This window comes from Penicillium hordei (assembly GCF_028827395.1).
Source record: "Penicillium hordei strain IBT 12815 chromosome Unknown utg000001l_segment0_segment0, whole genome shotgun sequence".
NCBI lineage: Eukaryota > Fungi > Ascomycota > Eurotiomycetes > Eurotiales > Aspergillaceae > Penicillium > Penicillium hordei.
Window position 1 is genome coordinate 3,413,233 of NW_026623142.1, and position 27,916 is coordinate 3,441,148.

Consider the following 27,916-nt stretch of genomic DNA (forward strand, 5'->3'; position numbering starts at 1 on the left):
TGCTGTTCTCTTCGCTCAAACCGTCCTACGATCAGTCATGACCCGCACAATCGACCCAGTACCAGCAATCTCCACAAGTCTCTCGTGCCAGCTCAGCAAAACGCTCATCTGCTGACCACCACCACCTTCACCCAAATTGCGAGTCTGGATCTGCGAGAAGCCCGTATCCTGAGGCGAAACCGACTTCTTAGGCGACTGGGCACCGCTACCAGGAGCAGCCGACGACATTCCCTTGTACCTGTAATAAATAAATCAGCAATCAAACCCACAACTTTCCATCGAACGGTTCCTCTCCCGGCACCCGAAACGGTAGTTCTACATACAGGTATTTCATCAAGCAATCCGCCCGCTCAGCCCCGCCATCCCCACTGCACACGCCCTCAAGGATGCGGGTCATCTCGCCCTGGCGGATACCCTGCAGCACATCGATGACGGTAGCAAGATGCACCTCCTTGGCGCGGTCGTCGCCGCCCAGCGGCGCCGTGTCGAGGACCGTCCGCAGAGCACCCTCTGGGTCACCGCCGCGCAGCATCTGGCGCACCTGTGTCGCGGCATTGGCGGCGTCACTAGCGCTTGCGGCTTGGGGGAGTGTGGCGGGAAGGAGGGATTCCATGGGAAAGTTGGCCGAGGACTCGGGGTCTAAGGCGTCAATGTTGATGGTGCGGTAATTGATTTGCGACATGGTGGCGGTTGAGTTTTGATTGAGGGCGGGGATATAGTGAAAACAGGCCGTGATCAAGATTTGGGCCAAGCCTGTCGAGTGGGTTTGGTATTGGGGGAGCTTTGTGAGGAGCTGCCTGTTGGTTCGTTTGGTCTATCGGTGCGGTGGGCGGAAGCGGGGAGATTAGTGACGTGGGAACGTCTCTGAGCGGTATGAGATCCAATGGGGGTAGAATAAACGCTCAGGGTATGTTTGATAGAGGTAGAGATCAGATTAACTGATCACAGATAGGTGAGTAGGTGAGTCGACAGGGCAATGCGGAGTCAATTGGGAAGTCCACGGGAAATGGAGCTGGACACTAGACGGGGTGTTGTGGCCTAAGGCAGAAATATACTACATTGAACCCAGTTGCCTGGAGGCTCTTGTTTTCTACAGTATTGAGTGTTCTGAATAAATATGCTACTGTATTGCTAAGCGTTTTCCTTGTAGAGAGAAGTAAATTTCATAAATAACGCAGAATTATCGTTTTTCAGTGGGATATATACACATCTTCTATCGCACCCAGTTCTTTATATACAAATAGCATAACAATAAAATATCAAACAACCAGCCAAATACCAAAAACACCAACGCTAAAATAACAACTAAGGAGAGGTCGTAATTGTGATAGGAGGAACCACGACATGAGGAGGCGTGGTAGGACGCTCAGGAGAGGGCTTTTGCTTGCTCGGTTCAAGGCTCTCAGAAGCTTGTTCGGGATCAATAGACTCTGTGGGTTGTGGGTTTAACTTGACTTCGTCTTCTGACTTCCCCTTGTTGATGACACGGCGAGTGAAACGCTTCACAGGCCTAAAGAAGGACCTGATACCATGACCAATTATCTTGAACCCTTTAGAAAGCGGACGCAAAACAACAGCCATGCCGCCAACGACAGCATTAAAGACAATCCCGAAGTGGTAGTCTGGGATAAGTCGGAGAGCGATAGCCCAGGGCAAACACGCGATAGAACAGATAATACACACACCCCAGAGGGTGCCGCTCAAGCGAGTCACGTTGAATGCCTGGCCACCCACGAAGACGATCATGATCTGACCGCCGATCATGATGGCGTTGATTCCTAGGAACCAGTAGTTGCGGAGCATGCCTTCGAAGATATTGAACTTGTTGTCGAGACGGCGGTTGTTGAATTCGTTGAAGATCTGCATCCACACGAACGTGTTGAACACCACGGTGGCGAGTTGCTTCGCGCGCAAGTCGGGTTCGGAGCTGAGATGGGCATCGAGGAGTTTGTCGCCTGCGAAATACAGCATAAAGGTGATGGCTAGTTGGTACACTGCTTGGCCAAGGATCATCTTCCACATTGTCAAGGTGAAGAGGGAGGCGTGTTTAGGGACAGGCTTGCGGTCGAGAATTTGTTCAGTCGGGGCATCCGTAGCTCTGTTTTTCTAAAGTTAGTAATCCAAGCAAAATATGAAAGAACGAGTAGGATAACTTACAAGGCGAGAGCGGCAAAGGTGTCCATAATCAGGTTCACCCAGAGTAGCTGCACAGCAGTCAAAACACTGGTGTTCTTACTGCTGTACACAGATGACACGAAGGTGAGTATCACGGCCGTGATATTAACCGTGACCTGGAATTGCAAAAACTTGGCAACGGCGTCGTTCACAGCTCGCCCCCAAGAGATCGCCGTGATAATGGACTTGAAATTATCATCCAGGAGAATAATCGAACTCGCCTCCTTAGCGACCTCAGTACCAGCAATACCCATGGAGAAGCCGACATCTGCAGTCCGCAAAGCCGGACCGTCATTGGTACCATCACCTGTGACAGCGACCGTTTCACCGAGGGCCTTAAGCCGTTCGACCAAGATCCGCTTGTCATCAGGGGATGATCGTGCCAGCACTTGCAGGCGCGGAATAACTTCATCCATCTCCGCGTTTGTGAGTTGGCGGAACTTGGGACCTTCCATGACCAGTCCATCTGTCTTAATTCCACAAGAAGTTGCAATAGCGGTGGCAGTAGCAACGTTGTCACCAGTCACCATCTTGACCTGGACGCCTGCTGAGTGGCATTTACGAATAGCTGACGGGACTTCGGGGCGAAGAGGGTCTTGGATACCCACAACTCCGACCCAGGTCATATCATGGAAGAAATCCTCAAAGTTAGCCGTATCGTCTTCAGAATGTTTGGCTTGCGTCGGGGGCCAGGTTGCGAAATCCTTGTAGACCATGCCAATCGTCCGAAGAGACTTGTGAGCATAATTGTCAATAATCACTAGGAGATTCTTCTTCTGTGCCTCGGAAAGCTGCTCCACGTCGGGTCTCTCTTTGGACATATCAATGTTGACAATTTCCGTGGTACAGACGCCGACCATCAACTCGGACGCTCCCTTGACAAGCAGTCGGTAGCCAACACCAGGAACACGGTAAACAACACCCATGCACTTCCTGGCGGAGTCGAAAGGAATCAATTGGACAATCTCAGCGGAGCCACGCTCCGAGACAAGGTCCATGCCCATGTAATCCCGGGCCAACTGAAGCATCGCAACCTCAGTCTTGCTACCGACAAAATCAACGGAGCCGTCTTTTTCCTGTTCAAAGGCGGTCGAGTTCAAAGCGATGCTCTTGATGATCAGATTCTTGATAGGAGCTGACAATTTCTGGGAAGCCTCGGAAGTAGTCATTGAACCCTCCACACCTGCGTCTTCAGTTCTCTGACTGAAGTCCTGATCCGAGCCCCAGGTTCCGGCTACCACAGTCATTTTGTTCTGTGTCAATGTACCAGTTTTATCAGAGCAAATGACGGTGGCATTTCCCATTGTCTCGCAAGCGCGAAGGACACGGACGAGATTGTTCTCTTTAACCATTCTGGTAGTAGCAAAGGCCAAAGCCAGCGTTACTGCTAATGGAAGGCCCTCTAGCGAAGAACATGGATGTTAGTATAGTTTGAATAATTCCAGCGAAATATCAGCACTTACCTGGAATAGCGACTACAATAACCGTGACAGCAACAATAAGAATATCCACAAACTCTTTACCTTTCGCAGCACCGTTCTTTTCCGGGTGATTAGGAAGGTCGGCTACAAATCGGAAGAGCAGAACGAAGAACAAGATACCAGCAGCTCTGTAAATTATCATCAGTAACCTATCACAAGAGCAGGAAGTAAGGAAGGTAAACTCACGCTGTACCCAGATATCCAATCCAATCCGCCAGCTTACCCAGCTTGACCTGAAGCGGCGTTGGGTCATTAGGAGTCTGCAGCGACAACAAGATCCGTCCGTAGGTAGAATAAGGCCCAACACTGGTGACAACATAAGTTCCTACACCTTCGAGGACCTTGCTACCAGAGATCAGGAACGGGTCGAGCTTCTTGGTTGCCTTGCCGCCGACAATTTGCTGCCAGACTTCATGGCCGGGTGTCTTTTTCATTTGATCAGACTCGCCGGTAGCGGAGGACTCGTCGCACTTCACGCCGTAGCCTGAAACTAGAACGCCATCCGCGGGGATGGAATTGCCTGCCTCGAGATGGAGGATGTCGCCGACCATAATATCGTAGATTGAAACCATGTCAATTTTGCCTGAGCGGGTGACTTTGACTTCACGGTCATCGTTCTGTTGGGATGTTAGCTGTGTTGACTCTCTGGATTGGTAGGGGGAAGACTTACCCTTTTGTTGAGTTTGGCAAATTGTCTCTCTTTTTGCCAATCGTTCGCAGCTGTGACCACTGTGACAATCAAAATTGCCACGCAGATGGCGACACCTTCCACCCAGTCGACGCCTGAGCCTTCCGACACGGTCTCGTATATCCCCAGGGACAGTGAAACCACGGCAGCGATAGTCAATAATATAATGATTTTGTCGTTATAAGCAGCCCAAAATAGTTTCAGGAATCCGGTCGAGTTCCGAGCGGGTAGTCTGTTCCGACTGAAGACACGAATGCGGTCTTCGAAGGGTGAGCCATTGCCAGACGACACCGGCGCCGGCACTGAAGTGACAGGGTTTGATGGAGATTTTCCAGTACATGTGTCTTGTGCCGAAGGTGCCACATCCTGGAACTCGACCTTGCCCTCCAGACACCCTTCGTCTATTGACAACCCGGCAGTTAGATCTGTGCGCAGACCGCGCTCCAGACCCTGCAATCCACCAAGAGCATGGAATGCAGCCAAGGACTTCGGGTTCTGCATTTTGTTTAGCTGACCCGGAGAAAACGCAAACTGATTATCCTCCACTTGGAAATCAGTTTCATTCCGGGGATCTGGTTTCAACGCATCCGCCAGCGAAACATCGTCATATACATCTTTGGAAGTATGGGCCGGGTCTACTTCTGAGTTCGCCCGCGAGCGAACCATAGTATCTGCAGAAGAAGCAAATGAGTCCGCCCGCGGACGCAATGTATCGCCATCGATCGACTGCGACGGTCGATGCGAGGCATTGTGGACCATCAGACGGGCTGGGTCTGGATTCCACGCCATATCTGGTGAGACAGGTGAAGTCGGGCTGTGGTTTAGATCTGTAGGACCTGACCACGCGGAAGAGGCTGTGGATATAGATCGCTGCATGAGAAAAAAAAAAGGAAAATGGAATGATCAGCGAAAGAGTTCAGGCGTGTATAGGATGGCTTGGGTGACCAACCTCTCTGCCCGAAAAATCCGTCACTATAACAGGACTCAATAGTGAGCCCTGATGGGAGGAGTCATTGTTTGAAGACATAGAATGCAGATCGCACGGAGCTCCGAAAAGATTATGCGAATCAAAATTAAAAGCAGCTCATGCAGAGGTTCATGTAATAGGCTCTGATATCGAAAGATTGTCTCGTGTGCTGGGGTTGCGAGACCTTGTTATCTTTTTTTCCCCCTCTCAATGGGGCTGTGTACTTCCCAAGATGCCCAGATATGCCGAGGATTTAGTCAGTTTTTTCTGGCAATTCGCAACGAAGGTTTTAGCAAATACTGCCAAGTATAAGAGGAATTTATTATCTCCACTTGAGAAAATCGGAGCGATCAAAAAAAGTAAAATATACCGTCCAAGTGGTGCCAGGATGTGAGAGGATGTGCCACTTATTACCCCGGGAACAAAACACAGCCCCCTTTCCAAGGTTGCAAGCGGCAATCTTTGGGTTAGTAACGGGGGGAACACCTACGGACCTCCGTGTGTGGTGTAGGAGCATCATGCTATTGAAGGTGAAACCCCCATAGACATACCCTCAAAAGCTGAGGAATGTAAGCGCCGGGTTTCTTTTTCTCTAACTTTAGCCCCGTTTTCTTGTCTATAGCTACAGTACATGCATAGCTAAATTCTGAGATCAGCGGTTGTCGAATAGCGTTACGCCAAGTTCAGGTGTCCAATGCGAGGGCGTTACGATCAAATTGGGGTTTGTCATTGTGGATTAGGTCAACTGCTGCGCCTCGCAGATGACCCAATCATTGGGGTGTATTTTCACCTTGACTTATTGTATCTGTATTGGCATTGTTTGACCATGGGCGCAAGTAAGGAGGCAAAGACGAATCTCTTTGCATCATGGGGCTTGATCGTGTGTGTTCTAGGCTGTTGAGGATGAGGTGTCCACTTAATGAGCGGCTAGAATGTACGCATCATGAGCACGCGGCACCGCTGTCAGAACCTATCAAGGCACACGACAGAAATGACTTGATTTGGCAAGCCACTAAGCTGTACAGAGTACTTTGTCGTACCTTGATGATGGAGTTTCCGGGTGAAAGGAGGCGTGGAGGACAGGGATGACGGATCTCCATGTGGCGTATTTGTGGCGGTGCTTTAAGATGTGGCGGTGCGGTTCATACTATAACTGGAGGCTCATGAGCTCCCATATGACCCAGGAGGCAAGAAACATAACCAGCTTGATGATGGAAGGGCAGTGCAGTGGGTGGCAATGATACTGGACGAACTCACTTCAAGAAAAGGCTATCACAAGGCTCTTGAGTAGCTAGGCAGAAGCACTCGTACTCGTACACAATATCTAGGGAACCGACAGTGGCTGTAAAAGGAAATACAGCCCATATTTGGTCTCAGGACACGTAAGTACAGATGATTTGAGAAGAGGTTAACCTGTTAAGCCTCATTTGACACGAGGTTTGAAGAGTACTTGCGCCTGCGCCTGCGCCTGCTTCCAAATGTAAGCCGTCAAAGTTACGCCTCCCCTTCGACTACTTGACAGTCGATAAGCGTTTTCTTTGGAAGCGGCTCATTTTGCAAAGCGTCCGAGCAGACTCGTCTCTTTCAACTTGTCAAGCATATGGAAAGGAATATCTAATCCAACTGCAGCAGTAGTTAGTCTCAGACGGCGACACGATAGAAGTCCCATGTCAGATGAAGTAGTCCCACAAGAAATGACATTGGTTTGCAATATTATTAGTCTCACTGGCCCTGTCACATGGTCAGCATGCATAGCCATACAGTGGGATTGACAAGGTGTGCTACACGGCTGGTGCATGTGCCATCTACATGTAGTAACCAGTCCAAAATGTTAGTGAGTTATCTGCAAGGAGCCATCTATACGTATGGAAAATATATAGTTTCATATGGGAAATTCGATAACTTTAGATTACACCGAGTATTCGAGCTGACACCGTTTAGGCCTTGACTCATACACGTAGTCATACGAAGAGAGCGAAGTAATATATCCACAATGATGCAAAAAAATTAAAAGTTAAGTGGGAAGATAGGTGAAGAGAAACTAATTGGAACAAGAAGTAAGAGAAAATAGGGGCAGAAGAAAGAAAAGAGAAAGAAGGGGGGGGAGGGTGGGTATCAATAGTGAAAAGAAGAATATACAACAAAATGACAATGAAAGACAGGAAATGCGTTTTTACAACAGCACAAAGAGGTAGAATCTAACAGAAAATAATAACAATAAAAAAAAAGCATGATCGGGGACAAGCACCGGAGTCCGATGTCACAGAGGGCTTGCGCCCCCACCCATCACTTCATTTCCATCATTTCACATGTCCCATATGGCAACATTACCAATCACTGATCAATTACCTCAGTGAATCGGCTGCTTCGACTCCCGTCGAAACTATGTAAACTGCGGCCAAGCCCATCCGGCCGCGGCGGTGTAAAGGGCACTGCACTTTGGGGTTGCGCAACGGGGTGGGCCGGTGTGACAGTGATAGGAGTGGCAACGTTGACCGAGCTGGAGATAGGGAGGTGGGCGAGGTTAGGCCGTGTCGGTGGGGTTGGCTCCTCAACCTCACGAGTGAAGTTTGAGTCCAGGGGACTTCCAAATTGCGAGGCAGGGGGCGGAGCATAGAAGGAGGGTGACCCAATTGGTGCGGTTGCTGGGGAGGTGGCAGGGAAACCTAGTACGGTGGGAGAATCACCATCCAGTCCGCCGCCATATCCGTCTCCACCGTGAGTAAAGACGGGAGGAAGCTTTCTGCCAGAGATTTTTTGGAACCCACGTTCGCTGGGGGCAGACTCGGTGGTGCTTCCAGAGCGGGTTGTTGCCGTTGACTGGCGCCAGCGCTTCATGAATGCGGGGGCAAGGTATGAGGCTGTGAAGAGGGGATTGCTGCTTTCGCGGCGTTCGGCAATTTCTCTAGACTCAGCCGTTGCTCCAGCCCCTACTGTTGCGTCACCTAACATAGCTGGAGGTCCCGTTTTCCCCATAAAGAATCCTCGACGGCGGAGGTAGTAAAATAGAAGAAGAATGATGAGAGCGACACCGGCAACTGACCCTACTACACCGCCCACGATTTTAGGTGTGTTAGGATTGCTTGTCGAACCCTGCCCCGAGGCTTGCGTTTCACTTGTAGTTGGCGCAGTTCCGGCACCAGTTGCTGAGCTAGTTGACTCAGAGCCTCCATATACATCTGATGAAGAGGTAGCATAGTTTGTGCTAGAGGTCGAGCTCGTCGAGGAGCTGGAACTAGAACTAGAGCTAGGGGTAGAGCAAGAGGTAGAACTGGAATATGACCCGTAATTGTGCACCTTGGATGATGTTGTCGTAGCAGAGGGTGTAGAGCTAGAATGCGCAATGAGACGAGTCGAAGTCCATGCAGGCGAATTGATGACTGTAGCTGACGGAGATCTTGATGCTGACGGAAGTTCACTGGAGTTTGTGGAGGCGGTCAAAGAAGTTTGAGTGGAGTTCGTGAAGCTGCTTGAAAGTGACGTCTCCGGTAGTGGCAACGCTGTCGGCGAGGTCACTAGCCCTACATCTATAGAGACACTCGCAGCCGCAGTCGCAGTCGCAGTCAAGCCGTTTGAGCTGGGTAGAGTGTCAGTGGCGTACGCAGTATCCGATGTCGTCATCGGAAAGTCGGTAGCACTCGACTGAAAGGGGGTCTGTGAGCTGGCATCGACTATCTGCAATACAGTCTCGATACCAGTCGGTTCGGCGGAGGTCGTCTCGTCCCGCTTTTCGAGCAGTGAATCGGATTGGTTCATACCATGTTCACACAGAGAGTTTTTCGAGTGGCAATTTTTATCCGGAAGCATATCAGTAGCGGGGTGGATGGGGGCTTGAAAAGAGCCATCCTCAAGTAAATCAGAGTCCACATTTTGTTCATCACGCTCGGCTTCCCGGGGGCGCCTGGAGCTAATTAGATTGCCGATGCGCGAGTGACGGTGATGACCATGAGCCATGTTGACAACTCTCCAACTTTTCCATACACGTCCACGTCAATTGTCAATTGCCAATCGCATGCAATGAGATTCACGACAAAGTAGTAAAACAAAGTATGTATGATCCTCACAGAGGTTGAGCTTCGCAGTATTGCGAAGAATGGGGTCGATAAGGTTAAAGTAAACGAAAGAAAAACACGTTCTAGCGTGCGCACAATTGATGTGGAAAGATTGATAGATTGTCCGAGGAAAAGAATGACCCGGTTGACAGTATTGAATGAATGGATGTTGGCAGAAGCGTAGCCGAACGTTGCGATCAACAATAAAAGCGTAGCATGAATAGCAGCTCAAGGATATGGTGATATAGGGCGCACAGTGATGTGGAGGGAATGGCAATCGTACAAACGACTAAGCGGAGTTAATATGGATTTATTCAACTGGAGAACATTGAAGCCCCACGCCATGTAAGCAAACAAATCGAGGAACACATACCTGGGGTAAAAGAGTGACGAAAAGAGTGAAACGAAAGAAAGAGAGTCCAGTCTCATGTCCTAATCCATTGTGTTTTGGATATCCGGAACCAAAAGGAGAAATATAGAGTGTTTAATAGGTCGAGGCAACAAGCATGCGCAGACGGAAGAAATCTGAGGGCAGTACGGTCACACTGGCACAATTCTCAGTTGTCAAGAGGGGATGAAATGTACACGAAATTGCAAAGCCCAAAAAAAGAGACCAGAAAGAGACAACGAAAAAGAACCAAAAGCGATGAAAAAGCAAGACACACGAAAGAGAAGAAGCGAAACGGGAAAATGATGGAAAAGACCCAGACTGGACCAAACAATCCCCTATCGAGGCCTAGTCTATGCGACCCGTGTTAGTGACGAACTAGGCTCGGTCGCCGACAGATCCTTTTCTTTTTTTATTATTATTCTTCCTGATTTCAGGGAGAAAAGATATCTGAAATGAAATTATGACAGTCTTCCTTTCATCAATAGAAATCAAAGAAAATCAAAGAAAATCAAAGAAAATCAAATAAAAGCCAGTCCTCTCCCAACGCAGGTACCGCCAGGTACCGCGAGGTCAACGAATAGAAAGTGACAGGACGCGGATGAGGTTCTGGCCAAGCTAACTAGTCTATTTTGGGATTAGTGTACCATGCAGGTTTAATTATCATCTTAGTGTCCTATTTACATTTCTATTTACATTTTCTATTTACATATATTGTAGGCAAGGGACAATGGTTACATGCATAAATAATTACTCCCGTAGGATACCCTGAGGTGTTTGTGTTTATATGTCAATTCTTCTCCTGAAAATATCAATCCGTTGTGTGCTACTCCACCTAATTCCAATTCCCACTATACGGAGTACGTTATACTCCGTGCTAACGGCGAATCATTTGCCGATCCCATTCTCCATAAACCTATTTTAAGCCCAAGTGTCAGACCACTGTCTCTGTCTGTCTCTGTCTCTGGAAAAATAAGATGTATGCATTTGACTCCATATCTACGATGCTCGTCTTATTTGACACCATTAGAAAGAAGACAAGAAAGAATAAAAGACGCGGGGGTATTAGTAACGGGTCTTTCCTCCTCTCGGGTCCAGAACTCATTTTTCGCTTAGAAAGTCTCGAGCTCGTCGGCCGGAATCTCCTCTCCTTCGGCGGGGATCTCGAAGCCGTCCTAATGGGGGGGCGCATAAGCGTCAGTTTGGGGAATCTTCAGCGAATAGGTCAAGGGAACGGACCTCGGTCGAGTATAAAATGCCTTGGATGTGCTTAACAAGCGTGTCTTCCTCCTTTTCAAGCTCGGGGTCGGCTTCAATGGCACTCTGGAGCAGCAGTTCAATATCGCGCAACTTGGCAAAGTAGAAGTCCCGCTCCTTCTCCAGTCCTGCAATCGCTTCCTTTTGTGTCGAGATCTCCTGTTGCAGGGCAGCGGTGGCCGCTCCACTGGCTGCGGTGCCAATCCGGGGACGGACGGCGCCAGTTGTCGGGGTCACTCCACGGCGTGCGCTGCCAGCAGACGGGGCGCGCGAAGTAGGGCCCCCACCAACGGAAGCAGGCGCGCCGGAGGCCTTGCGCCGGCCGACGGAGTCGTATTCACCACCGGGATAGTGCTGATCCCAGTATTTCTTAACCCACTGGAGGAACTCAAGGTTGTCCTGCATGCGGCACTTTGTGAGGGACTGGACGGGGATGGGCTTGTTGACCTGGTGACGGGCGAAGACATCTGGGTGATGGAATATGTTAAAAAGGGGATCGTTGACCAATTTGGAATCCGCCTTCACATACTCTGAAGAACCTTGAAGTTCTGGAGGTAAGCATATTCAGTGTTCACGTTGAACTTGACTCGGGACATGGGAACATCCACTGAACAAAGAGACCAATCAGTTAGTATGTTCCACAACCCGATACGGAACCGCCCGTCTCTTAATTGTTGCGCAAGTCGTAGTGATTACATACTGAAAATCGAATCGAACACCTGGCAGAGGGCAGCACTATAGAGAGACAAGATAAGAGGTTAGCCCATCTGATCTATACAAAATAGTTCGCCCCGCAAGCCGTTCAAAGTCAGGGAGAGAATATTGATCAACCATACCCAGTTCCACACTGTTCAATCTTGGTCAGGTTCAGCTGAAGCAGGTTGTTAAGCCATGCCAGCAGTTCCTGTCTGGAATCATAAATTGATCGGCAGTCAGCAAAGCCATATTAGTCGCGAGATGGCGGGGAATAGGAGAAAAGCCGAACCTGGATTCACCCATGATGGTGGGGTAGAATAGTTATCAATCGAAACGCTAAAGCGAAAAATGAGACTGGGATAAGCGCTAAGCGGAAAGAGAGATGTATGAAGATATTACACCGCAAGACTAGGACTTCTTGTCAGTCTCTGCTTGTGTGGTTGATGGGAAACAGCAGAGGGATTGTTTTGATGCTAAATCCCACGGATCACACTGGCGCTAGCCCACTTTTTTCTGGCGAATCACAAATATATTAGTTAATCAATGTCTTGGTGCCTGAGGTATCATATCGTAGACCTGAGATATTACCTCGGCGCATGAAACTATTACATCGTCGAGTGAGGTACAATTACATCGCAACAGGTCAAATCTCATATGTCATATCTCCCATCGTGGCGTTAGCTAGGATATCAAGTTGTCACCTCATGCATCACTACTTAATCGATTGACCGCCCTTTCTACCGCCTTCCCCGCTGCCACATTTGACACATTTGACTAGCAGAAATGGTCGATCTATTGATCTTGTAGCTAGCTGCCTTGATCACCTTAAGTGACGACCTAACTCTCAAGATATTGGAAATCAAGGCTATTCTAACGCTACAAGATATACGATAATACATGCTACATATGTAGGTATATAGTTTTACACTAGTGTGATGTGTATGTGTAAATATAACAAAGAAGAGCAAGAATATATTTTGCCAATATTCCAGCCTGATCCAATTTGTACCCAAGACGAGAACCCTCATATCCAACTCCCACTAGCAATGTATAACGACAATGACCAAGCAAACCCAAATGGGAAGAAGCAGCGCTGAGAAGAACAAGCCGTATATAAACAAATGCAAATAGATCACTCCTCCAACAGGTCGATCCCGTCTAGACCATATCCAAAGTCTATAATGACGGCTCGCGAGTCTTGGCTCGTCGCAACAATGCGTCTATAATCGGACTGCACGCTCAACATCCAGCTTGTGGTCCAGCCAGGGAAGTTGATGGACAGGTCACCCGTATCACGGTCGAACACCTTGACGCTCATGTCATAACTACCGCTAATGATGCGCTTATTTGCGCTGTCGAGATGCAAAGATCTGATGAGGCCCGTATGCCCATGAAGCTCGTTGACGAGCTCGCCCGTGTTAGCATCGAATTGGTAGATTATGCGGTCGTTGCCACCAGTGAGGATGGTCCGGCCATCGTCACTGAATTCGACACATGCGAGGCCACGGTCCTTGCTGGTGAACTCCTTGACACATTGGCCTGAGATCACGTTCCACATCTTGGCAACGCCGTCACCGCTGGCTGACACGATAAGGTCACCGCGTAACTGCACAGCATTCACTGGCCCTTGGTGACCGTTGAGCTGCCTCAGAAGTCCACCGGTGTTTCGGTCCCACACACAGATGGTCGTATCCTTGGAGCATGAGACGATGTAGCGGTCATCAAAGCATACATCAAGCACACCGGCGTGATGACCGGAAAGACGACGAATTGGTCGGTAGTCGTCCTTGATGTCATACACGATACAGGTAAAGTCCGAAGATCCTGTGACCATGATCTCCTCATCAAACTGCAGGCACAGGATTGATGCGCTGTGGTATATCGATGTTTCCTCCAATGGTGCCGTGATTTCCGTCGTCTCATCCAGTGTGGGCCACGGCGGGGTAATAGTTATAAATGGTGAGGTCCCCGTGGCCTGGGCAGTTGGGTTGTTCACTGGGCCACGGCGGAAAGTCCTGGCCGCGGGTGGTCCAATAATTTTCTTGCATGACCACGGATAGTGTGCGTCCCACACACGAACCGTCCGATCACGGGAGCCAGTAATGATTTTGTTCCTGTAAACTTGTTAGCAGTGCACGGCATCAACTGATCAATGTTAACTTACTCGTCAAATTGAGAGCAATAGACGCTGTCCTCATGACCTTGAAGATAAATGGCTGCAGCCTTGCCATCCGTCCAGCGCTGATCGAGGGCGCGCCGGACAAGGAACTTTTTCTTCCAGTCCTGGTTCGGGATTGACTTCCCTAAGCCAGATGATAGCTTCAACTTGGAGGCCGTCTCGCTTGCTAGCCGTCGGCCATATGCATTGCGGAATACGTGCCTCCAAACATGAGAAGAGGACGCATTGAACCAGGTGCGAGACACGAGCTCCACGTTCATGAGGGAATCAGGGTCCAAATATGACAGAATGTGTGATGTAATCTCAGCCGGAAGTAGAGCCACGGGATCTAAAAAATAAATAAAGAAGTTAGCAAAACAGGCGCTCTGCCCATCGGGGAGGGGGGTTCATCCTTACCGAGTCGCATAATGGCCAGCAAATCACTGTCTGACACATTCGACCGATCGCGAAGGTCAATACAAATACCGCTCTCTGAGTCCTGCGGAACTCTCAGATCGAGCATCTTGTTCTCCAATTCCACCTTAGCCATCCGCGCAGCCTCCATCTGTTCATTCTGCGCTGCGGCTGCGGCGCGCGCCGCTGCACCTGCAGATTTATGATTCGGCAGAACTGGAGGTGCCTGCCCACGACCCGGAATGGGAGCAGGAATCGAGGCGGTGGGGGCATAGAAACTATGCAGGGCAGACACACTATTCAAAGAAGGGCGTCGATTGACGCTATAGCCTTGGTGCCAGTATGGTTTCGTTGATCGGACATCCCAGCTGCCGGAGGCCATGCGCTTATGGCTTGCATGGCTCGAAAGACGGTGATGGTAACGGTCTTCATCGTCATCAACCAATTTGATGTGCTCGGCGAGAGGAATTGTTTGCTTGGAAGGCTTGTTGCGAAGACTGACGGATAGACGGCGACCGAGAGCGACTAAACCATCCACGGGATGCTTCAAACTCGAGAAGCTTTTGGCACCACGGCGCCGCGGAGCCGCATTCGGAAACGGGTCTATCTCCTCCACGACCGGTGCATGGTCATCCTGGCATATTTCCATCAAGTATGGCTCCCATGTATCCAAAGCCAGCTCTTTTGACATCGGGGCGGCATGACCTGCAGTGCGTGGGCGTGGACGAAACGACAACGACAACGAGGGGCGTCGCCTTGTGGAGGTGGCGTTGGTCTCTCGTGGCAACATGACTGAAGCTGGTGTATCGAGGGCAAATTAAACAATAATTGGATAAATCTGATAATATGTGACGGCGGTGGTTGGGACAAAGAATGACAAGGCGTTTTTTTGAGTCTGGTCTATTTATCGTTTGTGGACCGATGTGACGTTTTGGTCTTGTGGGTTCTGTGAGATAAGTCTAACAACGTGTATAGATCAACGACAGTTCGCGAACTCCAAGGCCCCAAGAGAATGAAAAAAGATAGAAAGAAAGATAGAGATTAATGAATGAACTATAGAGAGAGAACAACAAAAGAAAAAAAAAATTGAAGGCGCAAGGAGAAGATAAAAAAGGGCGGAAGAATTCCAGAAAACAGAGTGAGAGTTATCGGGCGGTGAATTGAGGAGGAGTGATTGGTTCGACCCTCAAGTCACGAAGTAGTTACTGGTACTAATCTCATCGTAGTAATCTACTATTAGACTCAAGTACCAAATACTTTGAAGTACCTGCCTCGGCATAGGTTAGAATTTTAAGGCGTCGGGAGGCAAATCCTGGGGGGGAGGAAACACCCGTGGAAAGTGCGGAGTAACGGTGACATGGATCGTCAGGTTAATTTCACTGCGGATCTAAGTACCGTCTACACCCCTCCGGTGGCGATTAGAGTTTTAGAATTTTCTAGACACAGGCTGAGAGGCTAATATTAGTACAGTCAGACCTGAATAGGGTCTTTGTATACTTCTTTCAATGTTAGCATACAGGAATACGGGAAGATCAATACTATTATTGGACAAATAATAAATAATGGATTTCAATCTCTTTAGAAAACTTCTTCAATATGGATAAACACCCTAAGCCCCTAACCCACCAACCCCCCCCAGCCCTCTACCCCCTCCGTGGTTTTGTATGTTGACACCGACTATGTACATAATTCGCAATACTGAACATCTATCTTCATCCAAAGAGCTTCTCGTATCCGGTCAGAGTGAACCGGTAGTGAACATCACCCTTCTTCATGCGTAGCATGGCCTCCTTGAGTCCCTCCTCTCCGATAGCAATCTCCTCCACCCATCCCTTAAGACCCCGATCCGCAGCCAGCTGCAACATATCAAGCATCTCCCGACGGCTACCCAGGTGGCTGGCACCGATAAGAACACCGTTAGAGATCAAGTTCTGAGCCTTAATAACCTGTCCCTCCTCCTCAGGAAGACCAACACTGATCCAGCGCCCATGAACATCCATCATGGACAGATAGCGCGCAAGATCGAAACCCTCGGAAGAGTTAGCACAGTTGATAATCAAATCAAACGAGCACAAGTGATCCTTATCCCATCCCTCCTCGGCAGTAGCAATGTAACCATCAGCACCGAGCTTAAGAGCATCCGCCTCCTTAGCGCGAGAGCGGGAAATAGCCCACGTCTCCGCACCCAGCGCTTTGGCAAACATGATTCCAAAGTGACCAATGCCACCCAGTCCAACGATTCCAACCTTCTTGCCAGGGCCAGCGCCATTGCGTACCAATGGCGAGTAAGCAGTCAGTCCGGCGCACAGCATCGGAGCAACCGAGTTGGTCTCCAGTGCGTCCGGGATCGGGAACACCCAGTGCTCGTGTGTCCGCACGTGCGATGAGTATCCGCCCTGGCTAACGATGCCACTGTCGGCCCACTTCGAGCCGTAGGTGTCCATAGGTTCAACCTGGCAGTATGTCTCGTTGTCGTTGCGGCACTGCTTGCACTTGCCGCAGGAGTAGGACTGCGCGCCGACACCAACGCGCTCGCCTTCCTTAATCAGAGTGACCTTAGGTCCAACACGGATTGCCCGACCCACGATCTCTAGGATGGTCATTAGCATGAGACAGTAGCCTTTTTTTTTCTTCTTTTGTTTTCCAATACGTACCGTGACCCACGCACAGAGGGAACTTCTGATCACCCCATCCTCCTATATGTATACATTAGCTGGTGTTTCTGCTTGATATTTCAACGGAATCATACCGCTGATAGTGTGCACATCACTGCCGCAAATTCCACAAGCCTCAATCTTGACGTCGACATCTACACCCGGTTAGAATTAGAAAGAAGCATGGTCGCACCGACAGCCTAACTCACCATAGTCGCCGAAAGGCTTCAGCTTGAACTAATCATCACAACCAATCTAGATAAGCGCATATCCTAACCAGCAGACAGAAAAGAGCACATACGTGACGCTTGTGGAACTGGGTGAAGCTGTCAGGTCCATCGACCTGGAAGCCCTCAGCTTCTTCGGGGTAAGGCATTGTGATAAGAATGAGCGATTGATCTAAAGAAGTCGTTGTCAGGGACTGTTCTTCGGGATACAGCAAAGCAGTGTATACGAGGGAACCAAAAAAACTAAGAAAAGAAAAGTAGAAACCAGAAAACAAGCGGGGTGGAGGGTGTATATCAACCCCACGAAATTTCAGACCCTACGAGCGGGGATCGCAAAACATTCCCAATTCTTCCTACGCGGGATATAGTCTCCAAATCCATCGTGACACTATGTACTGCGGTATACAGCTGTTTTCCTTCCAGCCGGACATTGTCCCGTGGACCCGCTCGACCGGGTAAACTGACAATTGAGAGGAATCAGAGCGTAGGACTCGGGGGTCTATATCGCCCGAGAGACGAATCAATACGATGAAAAGAACCAAGTGGTCTCGGCAGCGTGGGGTGGTTGTTGTATTTAGTGGAGTAGAATTTTAATAACATCCCATACTAGGTAGCTGATAACGCTAGGTCCCGAGGTCGTCCAGTGGACGGGTTCTCGCATCAACTCCGATTCAGAGGTTTTTCCACCTATCAGCGTGCGAGGAGAAATTATATCTCGGATTGACCTTATCAACGATAAGAAGTGGGATGATGTAGGGCTTGGGTTTAGGGCTCTGAGCTTTACATGGACGTGGCCACGGTAAAAGACGGAACATCGTGGTTAAGGTCGGAAACAAACACCATCACCTGAGCTCAATGTACTGCGAGATGAGACCGGTGATTGTTTGCTCCAAGTCCGTGAATTTCCATCCAAAGCCAAGCTCGGTGTCAGAGGCATTGAGGCCAAGAAGAATCGACTTCTGTTCGCTCAGGGCAGTAACACGTTTCTAGTCGCTTTGAAGCTCAGCAAAACTCCGGATAATCCCTGGAATATCCTCCCACGCCCCGGGGGTACTTGCAATGAAACTACGATATTCCCCGGCTTCAACAATGTTTGCCTGCTGCACTGACTCGACATGGAGGCGGGAGACGTCACGAACATCCATAATAGCACGTGTCATGCGGGGGAAGGGGGATTTGATGCCTTGGACAATCGTGTTGAGTACCAGTTTGTTTCTAGTCTTTCTGCCTTATTGGTTACGCCTTGCAGCCTTTTAATTTTGGTGTCAAAAATAACCCGAAGCACCCTAAAACCAAAGTTACGTATACTCATCGAGAGTATAAGCAGCAGATGTTGTACTCACAATCGGAGGACAAATACACATCATCTTTACTACTACAAATCGAATTTATTGGCAAGAGCAAACAAGTATATCTACAAGTTCAGGAACTACCATTGACTTCTTCATCTCGTAAAAATATATACAGTAGGTTGTAGGGGGGTGTGACACTCACAACAGCCCTAATAAAGTTGATGTAGACAAAGAATCGCTCCACAAATCAAGATCGAATGTCCCCAAAAGAGGCCCAAGGGAAAGCCTAGCCATATAAACGAGCCATTCAAAGCTAAACTAGTACAGCAAAGCTAAATGAAGGTTCCCCATATAGCTATAATTGTTGTGGTCTTAGGGCTGAGCGATAGTGGTGAGATGATGGCAAAGAGGCCACGCCCAACGAAGCAATGAGTGCATCATGTCATAGTATTTCTTCTTGTCAATCCGACCCATGTAACCTTCCAAGGTTGACGAGCTGATCTCGGTAAATTCTTTAAAATCTAAGACCGGGGTAAATTGAACTTGAAATCTACCATCAAAGTAACCGTATAGTACACGGGCACAGCATCTTTGGTCGAACACTATTATCATAGTCTGTAGAGCTCACGAGTTATCAGTAAGATATTTTTTGCTCAAGGGATGGGAGTGACTTGGACTTACTGGGAAAGCTTTATTGAGCATGTGAACATACCCTGTCTCGATTGTATTGGTGAGCGATTATAATTGATGGAGCATACCTCTCAACCCCCAGCTAACCAAGGCAATGAGCTCAGCAGTCGAGGGGCAATCGTGACCACATAATATCACATCTACCAGAGCCCATTCGTGGCATTTGTGTGGGTGATCTAGCTCCATTGACCTGGCGATACTGATTCCGTGTGTTTTGTCTGGAAGACTGAGATCGTGTAGAGCTTTGGACCTGGGTGAAATTGATCAGTGTAAATAATACAAATTCAGAATAACCATGTGCCACTTACCAGTAGACTAACCAGTCATCAGTCTTGTAATTGCGGATATTCAGGTCCAAAGCCTTCGGAATCACCATCTCATGGTTATCACCGGTTTCCTGGTCACTTTTCTCGCTTTCGCTTTCGTCGCCTTTCTCGTGACTTTTACCACTTGGTTCGCGAGTCCTGTTACTGCACTCTTTGCTGCTGTCGTCATATTTGTCACTCTCATTATGTTTTTCGGGGCCCATACTTTTCCCTTCTTTGTTCTCGCAGACTTTATCATCCGGTTTGTCTGTTTTATCGCTCACTTTGTCATATTTAGTGTTATCAAGGTGACCCAACTCCTGGGCAGTAGGATCATCATGATTCTCTTTTTCTTCGCTTCTCGTTCCATCCGGCTTGTAGGGCCAAAGTTCGGGAATACTCCAGTCCTGGTAGTCCATGAACACACGCCGAAGTAGATAGTTTGCACGGAAAGTTCCTTTGCCAAAGTTTCCTTTTTGAGATAGAAACCAATCCCAATCTGGGTCTGCACGTATCTTCTCTATCTTTGGTGTGTCTGTTCGTGGCATGAAATAGTGCGTAACAGAAGGCGAAGATATACCGGAATTAATGTCCAGGTAATTAAGGTCAATCCGGAGAACCTTGAGACGCTGCTGTGGGATGAAGGGGGTTGCTATTTCCTTCATGGAGACAAGCGTTTGCTCGAGTCTCTCGCATCTCAGTATAAAATACCAAGTTTGGAGGATCGTATTTGTTGGGGTATCGTGCATTTTGGTAGATTGCGCGAGGCAGAAAATCTGAACAATCAACATATATGACAATATCCCACATGAGAATTCGGAATATTGGGTGGCTAATAATAATAAGAAGGACAGTGTAAATGTAGCTACCATATTTAGGCAGTTGAACAGGATAACTCCCTGGGAGGTCAACGTATATAGGGCTTCGAGGTTGATTTGACCTACTAATCCCTAATCAGACGCCCGTTCATTTCCTCAAATGCTAGCGCTGGAGGCTGAACTGTTCCAGTAGACGTGTTCCACCGTGGAATTAGGAATAACCTTGGAAAGTATATTTTTCTTGAACTATGCCAGTTTAGGAAATTAGTTACACTTCCGTCTTAGAACATTGAAAGTTTCAAAACGAGGAACTTGAACCGATGCGAGACTCCGTAATGTTAAGCTTTTGCCTCACCATGGATCAGGTCAGTAACAATAAATGATACCCGCGAGCGACCTATGCAAAGATAATTTCGTGATATTGGTGCATAAGATATCAATAAATAGCTACACTTATGACAATAAAAGGTGGGGTTGTGAAACTTGATATATGCATTGGAATTATATTACTAGACTTTAGATGTAGCACCTTGCTATATTTTCGAGCCACTATGCCACATCGGGCAAGCTCAATTCCACATCCATAGCAGGCTTGATCTTATCAGCAATGGTCTGGTACTGGGCATCAGTAAGACGGCTGAGAGGTCGGCGAGGGAACCCGCCGTAGCCGTAGTATGACTGGATAGCGCCCTTGGTGCCAGGAATGGCAGCCTTTGTAAGAACCCAGTCGGCAGTACTGAGTTGCTGCTGGGCCTCGATGGCCTCTGTGAGACGACCCTCGGACCAGAGAGTGAAGATGCGGACGCAAAGGCGGGGAAGAACGTTGGCGCCACCGGCAAGAATCGCAGAGCCACCAGAGACGAGGGCCTGCAGACTGAAGTCGGCAATACCGCCGAAGGCAACGTATGGGTGCTTGGCATTGGGCTTGGAGACCGTTGCGGTACGCTGAGCCGGAGCCAAGGGAGAGGAGGGGGTGATGGCGCCAAGAGCGGTAGCGACACGAGTCAGCTTGCCGGTATTGGCACAAGTGAACTTAGTGCCAACGATGTTAGGGTGTTCAGAGATACGGATGATGAGGTCGGAATCCATGTCAATGCCAGCGACAGCACCGGGGTAGTTGTATAGGATAATAGGAACAGGGGAGCCGTCGGCAACGGCTGTGAAGTACTCGTATAGGGTTTCGTCATTGCCGACTGCGGCGCGGTAGTAGCTGGGAGGCACGATCAAAACGTACTCGCCGCCAGAAGCTGCGACCTCCTTGCACAGGTCGATGGTTCCGCGAATGCTGTTCTCGCTGGCACCGGCGATGACGGGCACGTTGGAGAAACCAGCTTCATCGAGAGCAGAGCGGGTCTCCCGAGTGACGGTCTTGCGCTCTTCGCGGCTGAGATGCACAGCCTCACCGTTGGAGCCCATGGTAACCAGGCCGACAAGGCCGGCCTTGGCTAAACGCACGGCGTGACGGCGAATGGAGGCGATATCGAGCTCTTCGGTCTGGGCATCGAAGAAGGTCATCGTCGGCGCATAAACGCCGGGGCGGAGTGGGGTGGGAGACATGATTCTGGAGTTTGTGTGAGCTGATGTTCACGGATGTTGATTGTATAATGACCTACTTGGAATTTGAGGGGTATATACTTCGTAGTAATTAAAATATTATTGGCACTTCACATTCTTATGAACATCTTTCGGGGCATCCTTCTCCCCTCCCCCACGTCGGCGAATGCTCCGAGGCACTTTGTATGACGGAGAATCACATTCCACCAATCAGCTCAACCGTCCAGAATGTGGGGGACATGAGGGGGTAAAAGACGGGTAAAGACGAATTTCAGCCGGCGATAGCGTCGAAAAGACCATACATGAGTCTAGCATTTGGTAAATTTGGAATTGAGGTCAGAGTAGCAAGGGCAATAATGTATATACACGTATCAGTCCCTATTTTTTGAAAAAGAAGAATGAGGACGACGAAAAAGAAAACACATGACGTCCAAAACCCCAAAGCTGATAAGATACGGCTATTGAGTTGGCATTTCAAAGGCCGGAAGAATTATATCCAGCGATTCAATACCCCGGCTTTCTGTGAATTGTCTTAAATTTCCTTTTCTCCCCTAGAAATCCCCCGGAATTCAATCACCATATCGGAATTAACAGACATCATGGCTCCTCCTAGCGTTTTGATGGTATGGACAATGATTCCCCGCACTAGATCCCAAGCTAACAGACTCGCAGGTCGGCACTGGCGAATACACCACCGGCTTCGTCGGTGGTGGTGCATCTGGCTCAGACAAGAAGGTCGGCGTGGTAGGCCTCAGTCTATTTGACCTGCGCCGACGGGGCAAGGTGGGCGACCTGAGTATGGTGGGAGTGTCGGGCAAGAAGTTCCCTGGTATTCGTAAGTTGAGCGAAAGAACAAGCAAGCAAACAAGAAGCTAACCATGAGAATAGGTGACCACTTGCACCGTAATATCTCTCAAGTCTACAACAACCTCGATACCTCGTTCGCCTCATTCCCCGCGGACGACCAGACCGACCCTGATGCATACAAGACCGCCATTGATGCCCTCCCCAAGGGATCCGCCATCACCATCTTCACCCCCGACTCTACCCACTATCCCATTGCGCTGTACGCAATTGAGCGCGGCCACCACGTGCTTATCACCAAGCCAGCAACTCAACGTCTGGGAGACCACCTCGCTCTGGTCGATGCCGCGCGGAAGCACGGCGTCTTCGTCTTCGTTGAGCACCACAAGCGCTTTGACCCTGCATACTCTGATGCGCGGGCCAAGGCCAAGTCCCTTGGTGACTTCAACTACTTCTATAGCTACATGAGCCAGCCTAAGAGTCAGCTCGAGACATTCAAGGCCTGGGCTGGTCGTGATTCCGATATTTCTTACTACCTAAACTCTCACCACATCGATGTCTGCGAGAGCATGGTCCCAGAATATAAGCCTGTGCGGGTCACAGCAACTGCATCCCAGGGTACTGCTGCTGCGCTTGGATGTGTCCCCGAGACCGAGGACACCATCACCCTCCTCGTTGAGTGGCGCCGCCGTGATAACCCGGCGAAGATTGCCACTGGTGTCTATACTGCTAGCTGGACGGCACCTCAAAATGCTGGTGTTCACTCCAACCAATACTTCCACTGTATGTTATTCCATTCTCCGACAATATTTTATAAACATGTCTCTTCTAACACATTCAAATAGATATGGCTGCCAACGGCGAGATCCGCGTTAACCAGGCCAAGCGTGGCTATGAAGTGACCGGCGATGAGCAGGGTCTCATTCATTTCAACCCGTAAGAACCCTATTCCCAAGATAATGCCGCACCATGGCTCCATGCTGACTCCGATATACTAGATTCTATATGCGCTACGCTCCTGATGAAGAAGGAAACTTTAGCGGACAGACTGGATACGGCTATATCAGCTTCGAGAAGTTCATCGATGCCGTCACAGCTGTGAACGAGGGCCGTGTTACCCTCGACCAGTTGGATGCCCGCCCGCTGCCCACTCTGCGCAACACGATCGCCACAACGGCAATTCTCGATGCCGGACGCAAGTCGCTGGATGAGAGGCGGCCTGTGGAGATTGTCTCCGAGGGCGACAAGTGGGAACTGAAGTAGAGACTATGTAAATGAACTTATATTATACCAATCAGAAGTGTATTGTTCTCAAATGGTTTCTATATAATTTATTTATGCCCAAGCCATAGCCCAAGCCATATTGTCATGTGTAAGGTCTAGCGCAACTTAAAAATAGTAAGCAGATGAAATACAAGCGCAACTTCAATTCAGCCTTGTACTTTCAGACTTACATTCCCCCCTTCGCGCCTGTTGATATTTATCAAATTAAATCATTCAAAATGATGCGCCGAAAAGATGTTTATACCAATATCACCCCTATACCCCCATCTGTGCCCCGCCAACTAGCCCTCGACATCCTACACAGCCACAGCGAAATAATCACACTAAACCCACTCGTCCTCTCACATCAACCCATCAAGGCTCCACGGGATGCTGTCGCCGACGAGTACTACTCAACATGGTACGAGATAAGCGAACGAGTGCAATACGTCCCTGGGCTAGGCAAGATGGGGTCAGGCAAGATCAGCTTCAAAGGCTGTTTCCACGACGTCGCATGGGGTCTAGAAACACACATGTACGCGCCGATGGGAATCGACATCCGAAGCAAATGGCGCATTGCAGGCAACCAACACGATGAAGCCCCTGAACCGCGCGACGGGCGCGCAGACGGCGCCCCGAAAACGGGACTATACCTGCGCGAAGACATCGAGATCGAATGCAACCGCACGTTAATTTCCTTCGTCAAGAGTCAGTTAAAAGCTGCTTCGAAGGTGCTGGTAGATCGTCTGATTAAGAAAGCTGAGCTTCTTGATGCGGGTGTCTTGCAGGCTATGATGGAGGATGGGAAATTGACGACGTATAATCCGGCCGATCGATCGAGCAGGATTATCAGGGAGCCGTTGTATTCATCGCGGAGACAGTCGGATCAAATGTCCAGGTCGTCATCGTCTCGTGTGCCCACATCGCCGACGGATTCGGTGCAGTTCGGGTCGGTGGCTTCGGGGTATGCCCCTCCGTCGCAATATGGACAGGAACACCGTAAAAGCTTTGCTGTGGAATTACCGGCGGACTTTTATCATCCGCAGCCTGGGTCTGATAAATATCAAGAGTTGCCGGACACCAGTCGATATTCGAAATCATCGCGGCTGGATAAGGGGTATAATGAACTATCTACTATGGAAGAGACTTTAGAGGAGCGCGGTGATGGGGTGTTACATTATAACTTGTCTAGACCAAAGGGGTAGTTTTTATGTCAGAAGCAGACACAGCCATGTATTGTGTATATTTCTTAACCTCCCTTGGGCGCTTCTTCTACATTTCGGTTTTAATTTTTGATATATTTGCGAAAGCCACCCATAATGACCTCTTTATGCAAGCGAGATGAGAGCATATTTTCAGGTATTCCTTTGATCCAAAATTCAAGTTTCAGACGAGCTGGTTGAGGCAATTATAGTGCGTCTCATGGGCCTTGATTTGTTCAAGCAAGATCTGCGCCTCAGGATGCTCTCGACTTCGAAGTCTCGGTCCCAGAACGGATCGTAAAATGGGCTGCGAGCTCGATGTCGTCTTTTAACGACGATCAGTTCATCATCGTTTATCCAAGGAGATTTTGGCATGTGCTTGGTGACTCATGTCGATAGTAAGTGTGCTGAAAGTATACTTTGGGAGTTGATCCACAACTGCGAGTTTATATCGCGATATAGCTGTGAGCCCAGTCAAGACATATGGGGAAGCTCATTTCCCGCATTTGGCCCCGGAACCGCGTACCAAGGTCGGCTGCTGTAACCTCACACATATCACAATAATGCTTCCAAGGTTGATGAATATATGATTATTTGGTAGAAAGAAAGAAAAGGTTGGAAAACCAGAAGCCGTATGGCAGTACTCCGTACACAGATAGGAAAACAACAAAATAGCAACAAACGCATCTCGTGGTATCATGCAAGAAACATCATTCAAATCCAATTAACGTCGCGAGCTCCCCTTGATAATCCCATCTTCACCCTTGTGTAGCTTGACACGGCACTGGGGACAGTACCACTTGGCCGTGCGAGAGGGGACTTCGGTCAGACCCACGCAGTTGAGATGGAACCATTCACGGTCACACTGTAACAAATCAAAATATTAGCATTCTGCTAGAATATGTCATAATGAGGATAACTAACATCCTGATTCTCGCAGCAGATCATCGTCCCAAAACTAACATCTCCACAGAGACAGTATCGGGGCTCATTGGCGTCGATCTGCTCGAGGACGCCGTCTTCATCTACACGGACATCCTGGGAGTCGCGGATGCTGAGGCGCTTCTTTCCGGGCTTGGCTTTGCGGCGTCCGTAGCTTACCGCTGCGCCGCCATCTTGACCACTGGAAATGGGACCTGGTGCTGGACGCTTGCGTCGGCGGGCCGGGCCGGGAACACTTGGCGCGTGTGACGACTCGCGGATGGGGGTTTTGTGCGCAGGTGTTGCGCTTTTAATACGGCGGTCGCGTCCACTTGCTGCTATTGCTGCTGGAATGGTATTGAGGTTCCCTCCTTCGATCGAGGCAGCGGCTATAGAGCGCCGCGAGGAAGGCCGAGTGACGGGCGGGGTGGGTGTAGTGACAACAGGTTGGACAAGGGATGGGTTGGATGGCCCGGAGCCTGTGGGGCTAGGGAGAGGAGGGGAGAGGTTGGCTTCAATTGCAGGGGACACGTTGGTTTTGATCCGGGGGGTGAGGTCGTTAGTTTCGGCGGCTGGAACGGCTCCTCTGCTGGATCTGCGCCGAGACGGGCCAGTCCTGGAAGAGGGCGCAGGGGCAGGGGCAGGGGCGGGTGGTGCGACCGGGGTAGCAACTGGCGTAGGTTTGGGAGGCTCGGGAGCAAGTTCTGTTGCTTCGAGGATAACCTCTTCCCGTTTTCTTTTTCGTGATGATCGATTTGCGGCTGGGGGTGCTTGGGCGGGGCTTGTTAAAGGCCTGGGCAAGACACCACCTTCGCCTTCCATCAATGCCTGTTCACGGGCCAACTGTTCGCGTTTCAACTTCTTTGCTTCGTTGAGTTTCATTCCGCGATTGCTCAGCTTCGTCTCCTCCAAATCTTTGGCGGCCTCCCCACGCCGGGTTTCTTCGATATTATCACAGTCAATGAACTCCCCACCCGTCTCTTCTGCCAGGACCTTCGCTGCACGGTATGCTTCCCAACCGCGATTTGCCAGGGCTAGCTCACGGTGAATCATTACTTCACTTGGCTGCCACACAGCATTCTTTTTCATCTTCTTCCGCAGTCTGGTCATCTCCCATTCGGTCAACCGCAGCCATGGCAGGTCCTCGCTGCCCAATTTCGCGTCAGCTGGCGGCGGTTTCAACTGTGCAAGGGCCTGGGCTGTTGACGGTCCGTTACCCAAGCTCAGGCGGCGTACTTTCTCCTTCTTTGGGGGTCGAGCGGGCTTGGGGGCAGATTTAATGAGTTCGCTCTCCAAATCCGATTGCTCCGTACTGGCAAGCGGGGAGTCTGGATCAAAAGCCCCATCGGCACCTAGCATACGTCTCCGGTTTTTATCTCTTCGATTGCGATTGTTATCTAATCGAAGGGTGATACGCGTCGTGGCATCCTTGTTAGTCTTCTTGCCTCCGCGCGCACGCTTCGGTGTAGGTTCGGGTGGAGGTGATGGTTCTTCTGAGGCAGGTTTCGGCAGTGCTTCGAGTTTCTGGCGGATGCAACCTAATCGGTCGAAGTGGCGATCTACAACATCGTAAAGACGACAGGCCTCGGCATATGCTGACTCACGCGCATTGATGGCACGATCGACTTGAGAAGATATATCTTTGCGCAGGGCAATTGCGCCTGGTCGGTTTTCGGAAGGAAGGTCTGGGAGCTGACCGTAGATCTGAGTGAGCTGGTGTACCGCTTGCGCCGAGTCGAGGTATCGGTCATCGAGGCCGCGTATGAGGGTCAAGGAACGGATTAAGTCTGCGGGGAGGTATTCGGTGTAGTCGATAAAGTCTGTTACCGTAGCCTGCGCGTCAGGGTCGAAGGGGCCATCTAGGATAACCCCTCCGCTATCGTCTGTGTCGTCGGTCATGGGCATGTCCT

The 27,916-nt window shown here is 49.6% G+C and overlaps 11 protein-coding genes across 11 annotated transcripts; 2 read left to right on the top strand and 9 right to left on the bottom strand.

Annotated features, from left to right (window-relative positions):
* Positions 1-15: 15 nt before the first annotated feature.
* Positions 16-682, bottom strand: N7537_001297 (actin-related protein 2/3 complex subunit 5 family protein; the record flags this gene model as incomplete). The annotated part of the gene is made up of 2 exons (XM_056892355.1): positions 16-238; positions 324-682. 2 exons carry the CDS (start codon positions 680-682, stop codon positions 16-18), a joined length of 582 nt encoding a protein of 193 aa, XP_056757350.1.
* Positions 683-1,305: 623 nt separating this feature from the next.
* pmcB (putative calcium-translocating P-type ATPase(PMCA-type)) lies at positions 1,306-5,133 on the bottom strand (the record flags this gene model as incomplete). The annotated part of the gene is made up of 5 exons (XM_056892356.1): positions 1,306-2,098; positions 2,158-3,577; positions 3,639-3,784; positions 3,843-4,273; positions 4,327-5,133. 5 exons carry the CDS (start codon positions 5,131-5,133, stop codon positions 1,306-1,308), a joined length of 3,597 nt encoding a protein of 1,198 aa, XP_056757351.1.
* A 2,512-nt stretch (positions 5,134-7,645) lies between these two features.
* Positions 7,646-9,265, bottom strand: N7537_001299 (uncharacterized protein; the record flags this gene model as incomplete). The annotated part of the gene is made up of 1 exon (XM_056892357.1): positions 7,646-9,265. The coding sequence occupies one exon, from the start codon at positions 9,263-9,265 to the stop codon at positions 7,646-7,648; it is 1,620 nt and encodes a 539-aa protein (XP_056757352.1).
* A 1,452-nt stretch (positions 9,266-10,717) lies between these two features.
* eb1 (microtubule-binding protein BIM1) lies at positions 10,718-12,211 on the bottom strand. The gene is made up of 6 exons (XM_056892358.1): positions 11,994-12,211; positions 11,845-11,916; positions 11,709-11,743; positions 11,538-11,615; positions 10,991-11,475; positions 10,718-10,926 (listed from the first exon to the last, which is right to left on the bottom strand). Exons 1-6 carry the CDS (start codon positions 12,005-12,007, stop codon positions 10,864-10,866), a joined length of 747 nt encoding a protein of 248 aa, XP_056757353.1. The 5' UTR covers positions 12,008-12,211; the 3' UTR covers positions 10,718-10,863.
* Positions 12,212-12,836: 625 nt separating this feature from the next.
* Positions 12,837-15,066, bottom strand: N7537_001301 (F-box/WD repeat-containing protein; the record flags this gene model as incomplete). Its single annotated transcript, XM_056892359.1, has 3 exons — positions 12,837-13,818; positions 13,869-14,211; positions 14,280-15,066. The coding sequence occupies 3 exons, from the start codon at positions 15,064-15,066 to the stop codon at positions 12,837-12,839; spliced, it is 2,112 nt and encodes a 703-aa protein (XP_056757354.1).
* Positions 15,067-15,988: 922 nt separating this feature from the next.
* N7537_001302 (NAD(P)-dependent alcohol dehydrogenase) lies at positions 15,989-17,306 on the bottom strand (the record flags this gene model as incomplete). The annotated part of the gene is made up of 5 exons (XM_056892360.1): positions 15,989-16,866; positions 16,931-16,972; positions 17,026-17,085; positions 17,140-17,167; positions 17,232-17,306. The coding sequence occupies 5 exons, from the start codon at positions 17,304-17,306 to the stop codon at positions 15,989-15,991; spliced, it is 1,083 nt and encodes a 360-aa protein (XP_056757355.1).
* Positions 17,307-18,821: 1,515 nt separating this feature from the next.
* N7537_001303 (uncharacterized protein) lies at positions 18,822-20,193 on the bottom strand (the record flags this gene model as incomplete). The annotated part of the gene is made up of 4 exons (XM_056892361.1): positions 18,822-19,064; positions 19,131-19,162; positions 19,208-19,389; positions 19,448-20,193. 4 exons carry the CDS (start codon positions 20,191-20,193, stop codon positions 18,822-18,824), a joined length of 1,203 nt encoding a protein of 400 aa, XP_056757356.1.
* A 618-nt stretch (positions 20,194-20,811) lies between these two features.
* N7537_001304 (dihydrodipicolinate synthase family protein) lies at positions 20,812-21,819 on the bottom strand (the record flags this gene model as incomplete). Its single annotated transcript, XM_056892362.1, has 1 exon — positions 20,812-21,819. The coding sequence occupies one exon, from the start codon at positions 21,817-21,819 to the stop codon at positions 20,812-20,814; it is 1,008 nt and encodes a 335-aa protein (XP_056757357.1).
* A 550-nt stretch (positions 21,820-22,369) lies between these two features.
* Positions 22,370-23,883, top strand: N7537_001305 (Gfo/Idh/MocA family protein; the record flags this gene model as incomplete). Its single annotated transcript, XM_056892363.1, has 5 exons — positions 22,370-22,439; positions 22,489-22,651; positions 22,705-23,403; positions 23,466-23,556; positions 23,619-23,883. The coding sequence occupies exons 1-5, from the start codon at positions 22,416-22,418 to the stop codon at positions 23,881-23,883; spliced, it is 1,242 nt and encodes a 413-aa protein (XP_056757358.1). The 5' UTR covers positions 22,370-22,415.
* A 239-nt stretch (positions 23,884-24,122) lies between these two features.
* Positions 24,123-25,088, top strand: N7537_001306 (uncharacterized protein; the record flags this gene model as incomplete). Its single annotated transcript, XM_056892364.1, has 1 exon — positions 24,123-25,088. The coding sequence occupies one exon, from the start codon at positions 24,123-24,125 to the stop codon at positions 25,086-25,088; it is 966 nt and encodes a 321-aa protein (XP_056757359.1).
* Positions 25,089-25,809: 721 nt separating this feature from the next.
* Positions 25,810-27,911, bottom strand: N7537_001307 (putative PHD finger domain protein; the record flags this gene model as incomplete). The annotated part of the gene is made up of 2 exons (XM_056892365.1): positions 25,810-25,950; positions 26,010-27,911. The coding sequence occupies 2 exons, from the start codon at positions 27,909-27,911 to the stop codon at positions 25,810-25,812; spliced, it is 2,043 nt and encodes a 680-aa protein (XP_056757360.1).
* Positions 27,912-27,916: the final 5 nt, after the last annotated feature.

Coding starts and splice junctions, on each gene's coding strand:
- eb1 (XM_056892358.1), bottom strand. Junction 11,616..11,708: donor GGTGTTCGATTCGATTTTCA/GTATGTAATCAC, acceptor CTCTTTGTTCAG/TGGATGTTCCCATGTCCCGA. Junction 10,927..10,990: donor GCATTTTATACTCGACCGAG/GTCCGTTCCCTT, acceptor CCCCCCCATTAG/GACGGCTTCGAGATCCCCGC.